We start from the raw sequence: 15689 nt of genomic DNA, 5'->3' as shown, positions 1-15689 counted from the left end.
CGAAGATAGATCTCCATAGTACATTCTTCTCAACTTTATTTCTCTTGAGAGTAAGACGCTCAAGAACGTTTTCCAGACCTCTGATGGTGTTGTTCATCGTGAAAATAATCGAATGAATGACGGTTCCCAAAGGCTGTGTTTCGTTCTCAATGCTTATTTTCGATTAGCCTGCTCAGTCACAGACTGACGCGGCGGCCACGCCCCCATTTCGCAGACCGTCTTGTTTTTGAAATCTGAATTAAAAGACGGACTCAAATCTCTCTTCTTATGGCTTTCTTACTGTAAGATGGATAGCCGTGAAAAACAACATGACTCAACTGGACTTGTCGAAAAAAATAATAAAAGAATCTGAAAAAGGATTGAGGGGGAGAAATACTGAGACGTTCGACAATCATCTTTTGAAAAGACAAGACAACATTTTGAATAGTTTGAATTGTGGTGTAAAATAGTAAAGTGGATGTACATACATAAGAACAGAAAATGATCCCATGCGTAACCTCTTACGGGTTCAAAACTATGTCTGTATGCATATCAGTGCAAGAATTGAGTCGTAACTCGCTTTCATCGGTTTTTTAATATGGATCTCTATCTTTTCCCATTTATTACAAGTGCGCTCTATTGCGTTGTTATTTTTTTTGAGGGTGACACCCCAGACGAGCGGTCGTTATTGCACTCTCCCTCATTTGCCCAAACGGTTGTCTTCCCTTCAGGTGCGCGCCGCAGTGTCTCCTCTTCCCACCGCTCGGTTCCGCCTCTCTATCTCGCGTTATGATTAACCCCTAATAATAATTGTTTTTGAAAAATCGCCTTATTCTTCTCTCTCGTCCCGCCCAGTTTTATCATAGTTTGTATGTTTACATTTTTTTTTCTTTCCGTTAACCGCATCTCTTTTCTTTTTCAATGCAACTTTTTTCAGTGGGACGTCCTGTTGCCAGCTTCCAATCTCACTCGCAAAGTGCCCAACGTGAGAATGTCACGCGGACAACGAGATAACTTTCCACGTGAGAGAAAACAAGTTTAAAAATCATTAGTTGAAGTTGTTGTTTTCAGGGGATCTCAACCATCCGAGAGGTCGGTTCCAGCAGACGCAACACCGTAATTCTCGAGGAAATCAGCAGAATGAGACACAATTCAACCCAAATGCGAGTGAATTCATTCCTCAAGGGACGGATGGAAACAGCTTTTATAATCTGGGCGGTAATACACAAAACACATCGCTCCCAGCCGTTCCATCCTCCTACTCTGGCCATAACATTCATCGGAATCAGTCACGAAGTGATAGCCAAGGAAGATTTCAAAATTCTGGTCTGATCTCACTCCCGGTAGTACCACAAAATCAAATTTTCGCCAGTAGACCGGCCCCTCATAACCCTCCACACAGTGACACTGGTTATCATACTCCATATCAGCATACTGGTAACTTCCACCCGATCAATACCAGCGTGCCACGTGAACAGCAGGATGTACCAAATATGGTCAGTGGCCAGCCTACGAACTACGTTCCACAGCAACAGCAGCTTCCCATCCCATACGGAGGCATCCCAATTCCTCCACCGGTCATTCAAATAATGCCTGCACAGGGGTTCATGAATCAATACAACATTCTATGGAACCAGCATCAAATGGCACTACACGAACTAGCCAGGCTGCGAGGAGACGGGGTCGAGAGACCAATGGAATCGGAGAATAACCGTCCAGGTAAATTCTAGTAAAATCCTTGATAGAGTTCTTTTAATCTGTATATTACAGAAGTCAGTCCATCGAGGAATGTCGTTGACGCAGGAACTCAAACTGATGCCGTTACTCATATGCCGAGAGAGACTCAGACTTACGTCACTTCTGCATCCATCGGTGTCCAATACGAGGAAATAAGTGTTGAGGAGGGTCCCCCTGTCTCGACTACTGAGGTATCCCTCCCAAGTCATCCACCTGCTTGTGATTCCACCAAAATTCAATTGGCAGAAGACGTGAAATCTGATTTGACAAGTTCCGTTGCCGTCTCAATCGACTCAACTCCAGAAGTAAGAATCATTGATTCAGTTGAAAATGGAAGTGGTCCATCCACCAACATGACTTCCAAATCGTCTGAAGTTCATTCAATTGCATCATCTCTGCCTGTTGGTGTTCACCACAAGGAAACGAGCGGTGTAAAATCTCCAGAAGTTCCAACATTTGTGTCGTCTCAATCAACGGGTGATAAAAATCAAGATAAGTACGGTACTACTGGAGAGAAGGATCGATCTCTCGGAGTGAGTCCCTCGAAAAGTTATGCTTCGGTAGCAGCAGTCGTCACTGGTCCAGTTGAAAACACAAAGCTTCCAACCTCTTCTAAATGTGCTTCTCCTACTTTGGCGAAAAATGTAAAATCTGGAAGCAACTTCGAGTCAGTATCTCCCGTTAAAGACGCAAGGAATTCAGCTAAAAACCCAACGGTTCCAAGTACTAGCGGCACTTCCCAATGTTCAAAAGTTTCATCGAAAGTATCATCTACAAAAGCCGGTCATTCATCCAAGAATACGAGTGGTGACACTACAAATCGAGTGCAAAAGAAGGACAAGCCGGTTGGAAGGGATGTTAAGAGTACCTCGAGCAATTTTGAAACTTCTGTGGCCAGCAGTGATGATGTAACCACCAGTTCATGCGGAAACTGTTCATTCCAACCAGATTCAGTGCCAGAAGTGATTGTAACTTCGCCAGATACTCAGACACAAGAAATGCCACCTCTGAAAGTTAGTCAAGAAACCAGGATTGATGTACAAGGCCCACCAAAGGAAGCTGCTCAAATATCAAAGATTCTTGAGACAGCTACACCTCCAGCAGACAAGGAAACCCTTCGTGTCTCATTCAATGAGTCGTCTCTTGAAAAGCATAAAGAGCAATCGGAGGCAAACCGAATGGAGAATTCCGAGAATATTGCCCCTATTCAGTCTAAGCAGCCAACGAAGTCTCCGAAAAAGTCGAAACCCATGAAGAAAGGGAAAAGCAAGGCCACTGAACAAGACAAGAAACAACATGATCTGGAACTGTGAGTTGAGAATTCATTTTATTTAAAATTTTTTTCTTTTTTTAATGCTATTAATTATGTATTCTTTACAGGAGACCGGATGACGACGAGGAAGAACTGAACCGAGCAATTGAAAAGTCCAAAGAAGAAGCAGACACCAGAATTGAGGCTCAACGGTTTATCCACCGTCGTGTCATCAAATACTTTGAAGCAATGGATAGAATTCGATACGAATATTTGGCATTTATCAAAGGTAGTCAATGTTATGGAGGTTTTTAATCAGTCTTCATTTTCAGAACGTCCGAAGGGTCACGAGTTCTTGGAAGAAATCATGGAGTACTGGAAGCAAAACTTGTCTCAACTACACAATCTGGACTACCATCGCTCCGACAAAAAGATTGAGTCTTTGTTGAACTCACGTATCACAAAATACAGTTTATCTCAAGATGAGGAGGACTGGAAACTGTGTCTCTTCTTCAAGTCGATTTACAATATGTTTAAAAAGCCGGACACGGAATTCATCGTACTCCAAGACCTGCTGTTTCTGTTCAACGGAATGAAAAGTGATTTCGTGCAAAAGAGTCTTGACACTGAATACTGTGACATGGTGGCTTGTTTAGATTATTGGCTGGAAGACTGGGAGAATGCTTGGAGGCTTAGTAAACCATCCTTGTCTGCTGCTGATCTGCCTATTAATTCACTTGACCAAAAATCAATTCGTACATTTGTCAGACATATCAACGAGCAGGCCAAGAATAGATACCTCATTTATAAGGGGTTTTCACGTAAGCACTCTATTTTTTGGAATTTTTGTTCAAACAGTATGTTTTTCCAGAAATGGTTCTCGATTCCAATTATGAATTCTCAAATGTCTTCCAGAAGATTCGAAAAGATAAACTTGATTGGTCGCAAGAGAAAACGAAGGAACTCTTCCAAGAACGGTGTGAATTCTGGAGGAACGTCGAGAATCGAAACTCGGATCAGTCAAAGTTCATTCTCTACTACGAGCTTCTTGCAAGCATAACCTCTAGTGTGATTGACTTTGACGCTCATCACCTACACAAATGTATCCAGAACATTTCGAAGAAGGATCCCGAGAGGATTTGGGTTGAGGAGTTGAAATTTATGAGCGACATGTTCTCATTTGTCGCATCCGGTGATGTTATTTCTAAATCTTAGTTGATTCCCTGTTAAATTTGTTTACCCTTCTTGTACATAACTATAAAATCTAGCAATGCAATCCCACATACCCAATAAAAGCATCTCCTTTTTTGAAATTGGTACAAACCCAAAAGCTTCAGGTCCACACTCAAAAAACTTGTTTCAAAACACATCGGCGCCTCCCATGGGCCATGAAAATGGAAATCATATACGGAAAATTATGAGTCAGAGTCATAGTCAATCAGCATGGCAGTGTCAGACGTATCGCACTCGCCCCATTCATTTTTTCGGAAATAATTACGGAAACGAGTTAGGATTCTCGAAACTTTAGTGACAAATGATGGTCTTGCGGGAATTTCTTCCTTTTTTGATAGAGATTCGGAGATGAGTTTTTGATTTTTGAGAACCATTCTTTGGGAATGCTTCGAATTTTCATTCGCTTCACATTTCTGGTACCGAATTTTCGAATTCTTATGGTATGCCTACAGGACATTTTGCCACTAGACGTTTTGCCACCGAACATTTCGCCACAAGTCATTTCGCCACCAGACGTTTCGCCATTAAAAAATGGAGAATTTCCAAAGCTTTATAGGAAAAAAAAAACAAACCACTAGTACGCTTGGATTATGCTAATTAAAGTGATGTGCTTCTTTCTCTATAGTTGACGATTCACAATTACAGCTCTGATATATGTTTCGGATTGTTTTTTTTTGTGCTTTTGTACGTTCATTATGATTAGGGTGATTGAAGATAGACTTCTTATCCGTCCTGGGTTGGGTAAAAACTTTTCTTAATTTGTAGGTATCATTCCTTTTCCTGAAGATGGCCTTCTGGCCGAAACGTCGAAAATTTATTGAATGAATACGTGCTCTAAGTTTTACCCAAGCCGGGTTGGATAAGAAGTCTATCTTCAATCACCTCAATCATAATGATAGCTCTGTTCAAATTCAGATATTTCAGAACTGTATCCCCGCCAGCTACAGAACCCACTGTGTAGGAAGAGTCGAGATTCTCAGAGACTGTTTTCGCATTCTACGCCATTTTCAATTAGTGGGGATTTTCACAGACTGGCACCGAGACGACGACCACTTTCACAGACAGTCGTGTTTTTGAGTTCTCAATTAGGAAGCTGACTCAATCCTCTTCTTCAGTGTTTTTTAACAGTATTTTGAACATGCTCGAAGTCAATCATTCAAAAACAAGTGTCTGATATGTTTCACATATTTTGAAGCACAAAAAATTGGTGGTGAATAAAGAAACAAGTATTCAAATGGTATATTATTGGTTATTTATTATAGAAACTGGAAGGAGACAGTATGGATGTATGGACAGAAGGATTTCGCATGTAAATTGAAAAGGAAATTTGCTGGGTAAATAGGGATGAAAATATTTGAATGAAGAATCAACTGATTTGGGGAAAAGGACCAATATGGTTCAACTGGAATAAAAAAAATGAAGTTGTTTGATATAATAGGTCTGAGTAACTGTATAATATTTTCCGATTTGGATATATGAATAGTAGCGAGATGTAAAACTAATAAAGCCAAGGAAACTTGGATTTGCGAGGAAGCAAACGATAATGTGCATTAAATTTTTCAATTATCGAATGATTCACCACGCCGTCGTAACGCCAACTCTGCAGTTCTCGTTCCTCAGTTTTCCATCCAAACTTTCTTTCAATAGGTCTGAAAAATTTCTCCGACGTCCACTCCTTTGCAGACATGATCTTCTCGAAGTTTTCCTTGGTAGGGTTGATGAGTTGCACCTCTTTCTCAGGCGGTGTCGGCTTCGGCGGTGCCACTTCAATGGTTTCGGAGTCAGTGATGCCGGCGTCGACGGCAGGAAATTTGAGTTTCATCTTCTCTGTCATATGAATGACTTGATTGACAATGAACTTGTACTCATCCGGTGTCTGGATACTGTTGAAGCACTCAATTTTCATGTTCAATATTATCTTTTCAATGTTGTACTCGTGCTTGATATTTCTTTTAAGCAAACGAGAAATGGCGTCGATGACAACAAGACAACCAGAACGCCCGAATTTTATGTTAGCCTGGATAACAGGAGCGAATGAAGGTGGCGAATGATCAAACTTTTCAATTTTGTATGGAAAGAAATTTGAAGGCATGGCAGTGTGAAGAACTTCATTTTCTGGAATACTTTAAATACTTGCTGATTTCATGATTTCATTAACTTACCGCTAAGATAGTCAATGAATTTCCCGAAATGATCATGATCTGGGAAAAACTCTCGATCTGGGCGAAAACGAGATAAACTTTTGAAACCGTTATACCGAATATGTTTGATATGACGATAGTTTCCTGGAAAATCAGATTTTTCAGTTTTTATTATTCCTGCATCAACAAACCTTTTTCTGTTAAAAGAGAGACGGTAAGATTACGGACTTCGCAGAAGCTCTCAGATATCATGTCGGTACAAGTTATTTCATATTTTTGGAATTTGACCGTCTCATTCTCGTTGTGTGGAAAGTATGTTGCTTTGAGGTCTTCACTGTCGAGCATCACAATAACTGAAGAATTTTGTTCCCATACCATATTCCAGAACTTATTTTGTTGGCCTGCTCCACCGTGAAGAATATAATATTGCTGGATGTCCGGGATAAACGCCAAAGTACCATCGACTAATTCTATTCTAATATCATCACCCAGTTTGGTTCGAATCGGGTTCATGTTCTCTAGAAATAATAAGAGTTAAAAGAAAACGCAACAAAATTTAAACGTACTTGGTTCACGAACAGACAGGTATCTCTCTATCGCTCCCATTGGCTTGTACCAGGTTCTATAATTCTTCTCACTGATTCTCATTGCCTCCTTTTCCATATACTGAAACAAAATTATTCCATCAAATTTGTTAATTTTTCTTACTTCGAATATAGATTTCCATAAATCTGTTTTCTCGATGACAGCTTTCTTGAGAGTGAGACGTTCGCAAACATTTTCTGCACCAGTGATGGTGGTAGGAGTTCTATAGAGATCAAGACGCTTGCGAAACTTAGCTTTGATGCTCGTTGCAAACTCAATCATGCTGCTCACAGCAGCCATGATGCTCATTGTGAATTTGGAATGAAGAATGAAGAATCTCAAAGGCTGTTTTTTTTAGCTAATGGACACTGTGACAGACCAGCAACCACGCCCCCATACCGCAGACAGTCCTGTTTGTCAGAATGGTAGTCACACCCCTATAGACAGTCCTGTTTTCGAGATTTCCATTTTGAGACAAGCTCGAATCTGTTTTTATTCAATGTTATTCTTATTCTCGCAGCCTCACGAAAATGGATCAAAACATCCTACTCCGTCTCGAAAAAAGTGTTTTGACAGTTGTGCAAGGAAATCATCACAAAAATAGAGAGAGAGTCATATCCCACCATCTTTTATTTTCCATTCTTTGCTGAGAATTAGAGATTGAATGAAAGGGGGTAAACTATGAAATTTTCGCAAAATTTAGAAGCAAATTAAGAAGGCTAAAAAATATTACCTTCATATAATTTAAATGAATTTAAGAGTTCTATAAAATATCTAAAACTATTTATTTTCCCCAACATTACAAGTATAAAGAAGCTACAATGTTTAGTCAATTTTGACATTCAGAGCAGACCAGGCTGCACGAATGCAGCTACAGGTAGAAAACATTTCCAGAAGACCGTCTGTGGAAAGTGGTTGACTTCCAACTTGAATCATCTTTGCATTGAGCTCCACTAGTGTGTCCAAGAAAAATATGTGCATGGGATCGGCTCCAATTTGAACCTGGAAAGGTGGCTGGCTTCAACACACAGAAGAAATAATTAAATAATTGTCGTTTTGATGTAATTTTTGAAATGCACTTACAGCAGCATTGCGTATCAAAGTAATACGTTGAATCTCCTCCCGATTCATTTTCTGTAATTCACTAACTAATTTAATAAGTTCCTAATAATTAATAAACTTGCCAGTGCGTATTCGGGGAAATTGGTCGGACATTTTTCGAAGAAACTGATCATGATGGAAGCTCCTAAAATATCAAAATGATGTTTTCAAACTGGTGGAGTTGAGAAACAACAGAAAATTCTATAGAAGCAATAGTAGTAATCAAAAGAGAGAAAAAGATCGCATTGATTGTCAATGCCACATTGCTGAATTAGAAATAAGGCAAAAAAATGATGACTATGTACTAATCTATGTTACCCCAAAAAAGGTATTAAGGAAATATTGTATCCGGAACAAATTTCAATTTTCTTCTATCTTTTTTTCTAAGAAATATTTATTTTGAGCATGCAGGAGACATGAGAAAATCTAGTAAAGTGACTGCGTAAGAAAAAAACATAACTCAAATTTTATGCGGTTTCGACATGTGTGTTGCTGGGAAACGTCTCTTTTTTAAATGACGAGACCAAATTTAGAAGACGTTCATAAAATGTGTGCAACACACGAAGAAAAATGGATTTTGAAGAAAATCACAGAGAAACGTTAGAATAGTTACTGTACAACAGGGTAGGTTAATCTGATCTGTTTGAACTTTTTGCATATAACAAAAACCAGAAACCAAAAAAACAAAAGATGAAACAAGGATGAAGTTTTTAAGAGGAAAACTTGACTGCACTTTTATAATTATAGGATTGAGAAGAAACATCGAGTCGGCAATACAGGGGTGACTTGAGCATAAGCTGCTGGGAAACATTCTGCAACTTTTATTGATTGGGAGCAGGTGGTATCAAGGATAGGGAATAATTGTTGAAAAATACAAAAAACATACCAAAAACAATTAAAAAAAACAGAGAACACCATAAAAATAGGAAAATAGAAAGATATTGTGAAAGAACCTTTATAGATGGTCGTCCACCTCCTCCTGAAGATTCGAAAAGATAAACTTGATTGGTCGCAAGAGAAAACGAAGGAACTCTTCCAAGAACGGTGTGAATTCTGGAGGAACGTCGAGAATCGAAACTCGGATCAGTCAAAGTTCATTCTCTACTACGAGCTTCTTGCAAGCATAACCTCTAGTGTGATTGACTTTGACGCTCATCACCTACACAAATGTATCCAGAACATTTCGAAGAAGGATTCCGAGAGGATTTGGGTTGAGGAGTTGAAATTTATGAGCGACATGTTCTCATTTGTCGCATCCGATGATGTTGTTTCTAAATCTTAGTTGATTCCCTGTTAAATTTGTTTACCCTTCTTGTACATAACTATAAAATCTAGCAATGCAATCCCACATACCCAATAAAAGCATCTCCTTTTTTGAAATTGGTACAAACCCAAAACCTTCAGGTCCACACTCAAAAAACTTGTTTCAAAACACATCGGCGCCTCCCATGGGCCATGAAAATGGAAATCATATACGGAGAATTATGAGTCAGAGTCATAGTCAATCAGCATGGCAGTGTCAGACGTATCGCACTCGCCCCATTCATTTTTTCGGAAATAATTACGGAAACGAGTTAGGATTCTCGAAACTTTAGTGACAAATGATGGTCTTGCGGGAATTTCTTCCTTTTTTGATAGAGATTCGGAGATGAGTTTTTGATTTTTGAGAACCATTCTTTGGGAATGCTTCGAATTTTCATTCGCTTCACATTTCTGGTACCGAATTTTCGAATTCTTATGGTATGCCTACAGGACATTTTGCCACTAGACGTTTTGCCACCGAACATTTCGCCACCAGTCATTTCGCCACCAGACGTTTCGCCATTAAAAAATGGAGAATTTCCAAAGCTTTATAGGAAAAAAAAACAAACCACTAGTACGCTTGGATTATGCTAATTAAAGTGATGTGCTTTTTTCTCTATAGTTGACGCTTTACAATTACAGCTCTGATATATGTTTCGGATTGTTTTTTTTTGTGCTTTTGTACGTTCATTATGATTAAGGTGATTGAAGATAGACTTCTTATCCGTCCTGGGTTGGGTAAAAACCTTTTTTAATTTGTAGGTATCATTCCTTTTTCTGAAGATGACCCTCTGGCCAAAACGTCGAAACTTTATTGAATTTTTGACGTGCTCTAAATTTTACCCAAGCCGGATTGGATAAGAAGTCTATCTTCAATCACCTCAATCATAATGATAGTGCTCTTCGAATTCAGATCTTTCAGAACTGTATCCCCGCCAGCTACGGTACCAACTGTGTAGGAAGAGTCGAGATACTCAGAGACTGTTTTCGCATTCTGCGCCATTTTCAATTAGTGGGGATTTTCACAGACTGGCACCGAGACGACGAAGATTTTCACAGACAGTCGTGTTTTTGAGCTCCCAATAAAAAGAGTGACTCAATTCTTTTCTTCTGTGTTTTTCTATAGTATTTTGAACATGCTCAAAGTCAATCATTCAAAAACAAGTGTCTGACGGGTTCCACATATTTTGATTGGTGGAGAATGAAGAAACAAGTATTCGAATTGTATGTTATTGGTTATTTATTGTAGAAACTGGAAGGAGACAGTATGGATGCATAGGCAGAAGGATTTCACATGTAAATTGAAAAGTAAATTTTGTGGGTAAATAGTGATTGAAATATTAGAATGAAGAATCAACTGATTTGGGGAAAAGGACCAATATGGTTAAACTGGAATGAAAAAAATGAAGTTGTTTGATATAATAGGTCTGAGTTACTGTATAATATTTTCCGATTTGGATATATGAATAGTAGAGAGATGTAAAATTAATAAAGCCAAGGAAACTTGGTTTTGCGAGGAAGCAAACGATAATGTGCATTAAATTTTTCAATTATCGAATGATTCACCACGCCGTCGTAACGCCAACTCTGCAGTTCTCGTTCCTCAGTTTTCCATCCAAACTTTCTTTCAATAGGTCTGAAAAATTTCTCCGACGTCCACTCCTTTGCAGACATGATCTTCTCGAAGTTTTCCTTGGTAGGGTTGATGAGTTGCACCTCTTTCTCAGGCGGTGTCGGCTTCGGCGGTGCCACTTCAATGGTTTCGGAGTCAGTGATGCCGGCGTCGACGGCAGGAAATTTGAGTTTCATCTTCTCTGTCATATGAATGACTTGATTGACAATGAACTTGTACTCATCCGGTGTCTGGATACTGTTGAAGCACTCAATTTTCATGTTCAATATTATCTTTTCAATGTTGTACTCGTGCTTGATATTTCTTTTAAACAAACGAGAAATGGCGTCGATGACAACAAGACAACCAGAACGCCCGAATTTTATGTTAGCCTGGATAACAGGAGCGAATGAAGGTGGCGAATGATCAAACTTTTCAATTTTGTATGGAAAGAAATTTGAAGGCATGGCAGTGTGAAGAACTTCATTTTCTGGAATACTTTAAATACTTGCTGATTTCATGATTTCATTAACTTACCGCTAAGATAGTCAATGAATTTCCCGAAATGATCATGATCTGGGAAAAACTCTCGATCTGGGCGAAAACGAGATAAACTTTTGAAACCGTTATACCGAATATGTTTGATATGACGATAGTTTCCTGGAAAATCAGATTTTTCAGTTTTTATTATTCCTGCATCAACAAACCTTTTTCTGTTAAAAGAGAGACGGTAAGATTACGGACTTCGCAGAAGCTCTCAGATATCATGTCGGTACAAGTTATTTCATATTTTTGGAATTTGACCGTCTCATTCTCGTTGTGTGGAAAGTATGTTGCTTTGAGGTCTTCACTGTCGAGCATCACAATAACTGAAGAATTTTGTTCCCATACCATATTCCAGAACTTATTTTGTTGGCCTGCTCCACCGTGAAGAATATAATATTGCTGGATGTCCGGGATAAACGCCAAAGTACCATCGACTAATTCTATTCTAATATCATCACCCAGTTTGGTTCGAATCGGGTTCATGTTCTCTAGAAATAATAAGAGTTAAAAGAAAACGCAACAAAATTTAAACGTACTTGGTTCACGAACAGACAGGTATCTCTCTATCGCTCCCATTGGCTTGTACCAGGTTCTATAATTCTTCTCACTGATTCTCATTGCCTCCTTTTCCATATACTGAAACAAAATTATTCCATCAAATTTGTTAATTTTTCTTACTTCGAATATAGATTTCCATAAATCTGTTTTCTCGATGACAGCTTTCTTGAGAGTGAGACGTTCGCAAACATTTTCTGCACCAGTGATGGTGGTAGGAGTTCTATAGAGATCAAGACGCTTGCGAAACTTAGCTTTGATGCTCGTTGCAAACTCAATCATGCTGCTCACAGCAGCCATGATGCTCATTGTGAATTTGGAATGAAGAATGAAGAATCTCAAAGGCTGTTTTTTTTAGCTAATGGACACTGTGACAGACCAGCAACCACGCCCCCATACCGCAGACAGTCCTGTTTGTCAGAATGGTAGTCACACCCCTATAGACAGTCCTGTTTTCGAGATTTCCATTTTGAGACAAGCTCGAATCTGTTTTTATTCAATGTTATTCTTATTCTCGCAGCCTCACGAAAATGGATCAAAACATCCTACTCCGTCTCGAAAAAAGTGTTTTGACAGTTGTGCAAGGAAATCATCACAAAAATAGAGAGAGAGTCATATCCCACCATCTTTTATTTTCCATTCTTTGCTGAGAATTAGAGATTGAATGAAAGGGGGTAAACTATGAAATTTTCGCAAAATTTAGAAGCAAATTAAGAAGGCTAAAAAATATTACCTTCATATAATTTAAATGAATTTAAGAGTTCTATAAAATATCTAAAACTATTTATTTTCCCCAACATTACAAGTATAAAGAAGCTACAATGTTTAGTCAATTTTGACATTCAGAGCAGACCAGGCTGCACGAATGCAGCTACAGGTAGAAAACATTTCCAGAAGACCGTCTGTGGAAAGTGGTTGACTTCCAACTTGAATCATCTTTGCATTGAGCTCCACTAGTGTGTCCAAGAAAAATATGTGCATGGGATCGGCTCCAATTTGAACCTGGAAAGGTGGCTGGCTTCAACACACAGAAGAAATAATTAAATAATTGTCGTTTTGATGTAATTTTTGAAATGCACTTACAGCAGCATTGCGTATCAAAGTAATACGTTGAATCTCCTCCCGATTCATTTTCTGTAATTCACTAACTAATTTAATAAGTTCCTAATAATTAATAAACTTGCCAGTGCGTATTCGGGGAAATTGGTCGGACATTTTTCGAAGAAACTGATCATGATGGAAGCTCCTAAAATATCAAAATGATGTTTTCAAACTGGTGGAGTTGAGAAACAACAGAAAATTCTATAGAAGCAATAGTAGTAATCAAAAGAGAGAAAAAGATCGCATTGATTGTCAATGCCACATTGCTGAATTAGAAATAAGGCAAAAAAATGATGACTATGTACTAATCTATGTTACCCCAAAAAAGGTATTAAGGAAATATTGTATCCGGAACAAATTTCAATTTTCTTCTATCTTTTTTTCTAAGAAATATTTATTTTGAGCATGCAGGAGACATGAGAAAATCTAGTAAAGTGACTGCGTAAGAAAAAAACATAACTCAAATTTTATGCGGTTTCGACATGTGTGTTGCTGGGAAACGTCTCTTTTTTAAATGACGAGACCAAATTTAGAAGACGTTCATAAAATGTGTGCAACACACGAAGAAAAATGGATTTTGAAGAAAATCACAGAGAAACGTTAGAATAGTTACTGTACAACAGGGTAGGTTAATCTGATCTGTTTGAACTTTTTGCATATAACAAAAACCAGAAACCAAAAAAACAAAAGATGAAACAAGGATGAAGTTTTTAAGAGGAAAACTTGACTGCACTTTTATAATTATAGGATTGAGAAGAAACATCGAGTCGGCAATACAGGGGTGACTTGAGCATAAGCTGCTGGGAAACATTCTGCAACTTTTATTGATTGGGAGCAGGTGGTATCAAGGATAGGGAATAATTGTTGAAAAATACAAAAAACATACCAAAAACAATTAAAAAAAACAGAGAACACCATAAAAATAGGAAAATAGAAAGATATTGTGAAAGAACCTTTATAGATGGTCGTCCACCTCCTCATTCATTACTAGCGGTTTCACATGCTCTGAAAATCATTTGAAATTGAAAGCCTGTTATTGTCTCTTAAAGGCTAATTACTCAGGGATAAATGATAAAAGAATCACTCCACTGGCAGAAGCTTGTCGCTGTTGAGACTGGAGTGACATCATTTGCTGATTGGAAACCAAGCTGTTTGAGTTTGAGTTGATTTTTTCACGCTAGTATAATGTATAGAATGCCATCCGGAGAATTGTGGAACTTTGGCTCCCGTTTGGAGAGAACAACTTTAATTACATATGGCTTGTGACTAATTTTTACAAAGTTCACAAGTTTGAGCTTACTGTTAACAAGTCTGAAAACATTTTTTGGATCGCCTTTAATGAGTTTATTTTCAAAACTCTCAATTCCAAACTTTCAATTTTAGCTTCTGTAATTTAATTTTAGTAGGAGAGTGGCGAACTTAAGTATCATCAATCTCAAGAAGAATCACAGGCTTATCAAAACGACAGCTTTGAAATCATCTGGTATCTGGCGTCGTGACAAACCAATCAAGCCGATTGAGTCCCGGAAGTTCAAAACGTGAAATTAGCGGAAGCCAACAAGCTTCAGTAAAAAGAATAAGTCACTTGTTCTTGTCTCAGAGTCTTATATTCTCCTCTTCAAACAAATTTATGTCGTCAAACTCATATTGTTGTTAGATTATTAAAAACCATTTATTCGACATTGGATCACTAGTTTCACCAATTTTCAAAGCATGGAAGATCTGACAAATATACTCCGTATATTATCAACGGGACCACCCTAGATTATGCATCTCTGGGGAAAAATCAACGAGTTATGGAAAATTTGTGAAAGCCATTCAATTCAGCGTGAGAAATTATCTCCTGTTACAAATTTTCATGATTCCACGACTTTTCTCTCATGCGCTGCACTTATTTGAAGGTTTTTTCATATGTTGAATGATTAGATTCCGCCTTTTTATCAACTAAAGTAGAAAAGAAAAACTGTAATCTGCAGGCAATGCGAATTTAAGGAAAATCTGAAAGTCTTCCTCTTCTGTCAGTTGAATTCATTAAATATCAGCAGCTACTTTCTACGTCCTGTGAGTAACTCGTTAGAAAACATTAGTTCAAATATAACATTAGTTCAAATATATATTTTAATAGCTAATTCAAAGGGCACTTTTGACGTTGGCGAACGCCGTTGATGAAATGAATAACCAACTAGGTTCTCACAATTAAAAATGCTTAAGATGATTAAAGTAGGAAAGAACGATAAGTTTTTTATAAGAATGAACGGTGATTTGGGAGAGAAACATATCAATGCCGCAGAACTAAGGGAAAACAGAAAATTTATGACAGTATAATTTCAGAAATATTCCAGTACATATTGCAATTCTTTACCATGGAACATTCAACTGTCTGGCTGCAATATCTTCGTTCTCATCAACTACTATCTCTTCCACGTGTGAGCAAAAATAGTTCTTCTGTAAACATTCGACTGAAAACCTGAATTCCGTTTCATTGTGCAATTTCTTTTTAGTTCAGGTCATTTGTTTATATAATAATTAGTTTCCTAGAACTGTT

General features: G+C 38.1%; 4 protein-coding genes across 4 annotated transcripts; 2 read left to right on the top strand and 2 right to left on the bottom strand.

The window, feature by feature from the left end:
* Positions 1-900: 900 nt before the first annotated feature.
* GCK72_025010 (uncharacterized protein) lies at positions 901-4183 on the top strand (the record flags this gene model as incomplete). The annotated part of the gene is made up of 6 exons (XM_053736158.1): positions 901-964; positions 1051-1698; positions 1750-3025; positions 3097-3257; positions 3301-3789; positions 3840-4183. 6 exons carry the CDS (start codon positions 901-903, stop codon positions 4181-4183), a joined length of 2982 nt encoding a protein of 993 aa, XP_053579724.1.
* A 1516-nt stretch (positions 4184-5699) lies between these two features.
* Positions 5700-7236, bottom strand: GCK72_025009 (uncharacterized protein; the record flags this gene model as incomplete). Its single annotated transcript, XM_053736157.1, has 5 exons — positions 5700-6316; positions 6364-6486; positions 6534-6860; positions 6909-7008; positions 7051-7236. 5 exons carry the CDS (start codon positions 7234-7236, stop codon positions 5700-5702), a joined length of 1353 nt encoding a protein of 450 aa, XP_053579723.1.
* Positions 7237-8989: 1753 nt separating this feature from the next.
* Positions 8990-9310, top strand: GCK72_025008 (uncharacterized protein; the record flags this gene model as incomplete). Its single annotated transcript, XM_053736156.1, has 1 exon — positions 8990-9310. One exon carries the CDS (start codon positions 8990-8992, stop codon positions 9308-9310), a length of 321 nt encoding a protein of 106 aa, XP_053579722.1.
* Positions 9311-10815: 1505 nt separating this feature from the next.
* On the bottom strand, positions 10816-12352 carry GCK72_025007 (uncharacterized protein; the record flags this gene model as incomplete). The annotated part of the gene is made up of 5 exons (XM_053736155.1): positions 10816-11432; positions 11480-11602; positions 11650-11976; positions 12025-12124; positions 12167-12352. 5 exons carry the CDS (start codon positions 12350-12352, stop codon positions 10816-10818), a joined length of 1353 nt encoding a protein of 450 aa, XP_053579721.1.
* Between the last annotated feature and the right edge of the window lie 3337 nt (positions 12353-15689).

Source organism: Caenorhabditis remanei, chromosome X, assembly GCF_010183535.1.
Source record: "Caenorhabditis remanei strain PX506 chromosome X, whole genome shotgun sequence".
Classification (NCBI taxonomy): domain Eukaryota; kingdom Metazoa; phylum Nematoda; class Chromadorea; order Rhabditida; family Rhabditidae; genus Caenorhabditis; species Caenorhabditis remanei.
This window is presented reverse-complemented; position numbering and strand designations above follow the sequence as displayed.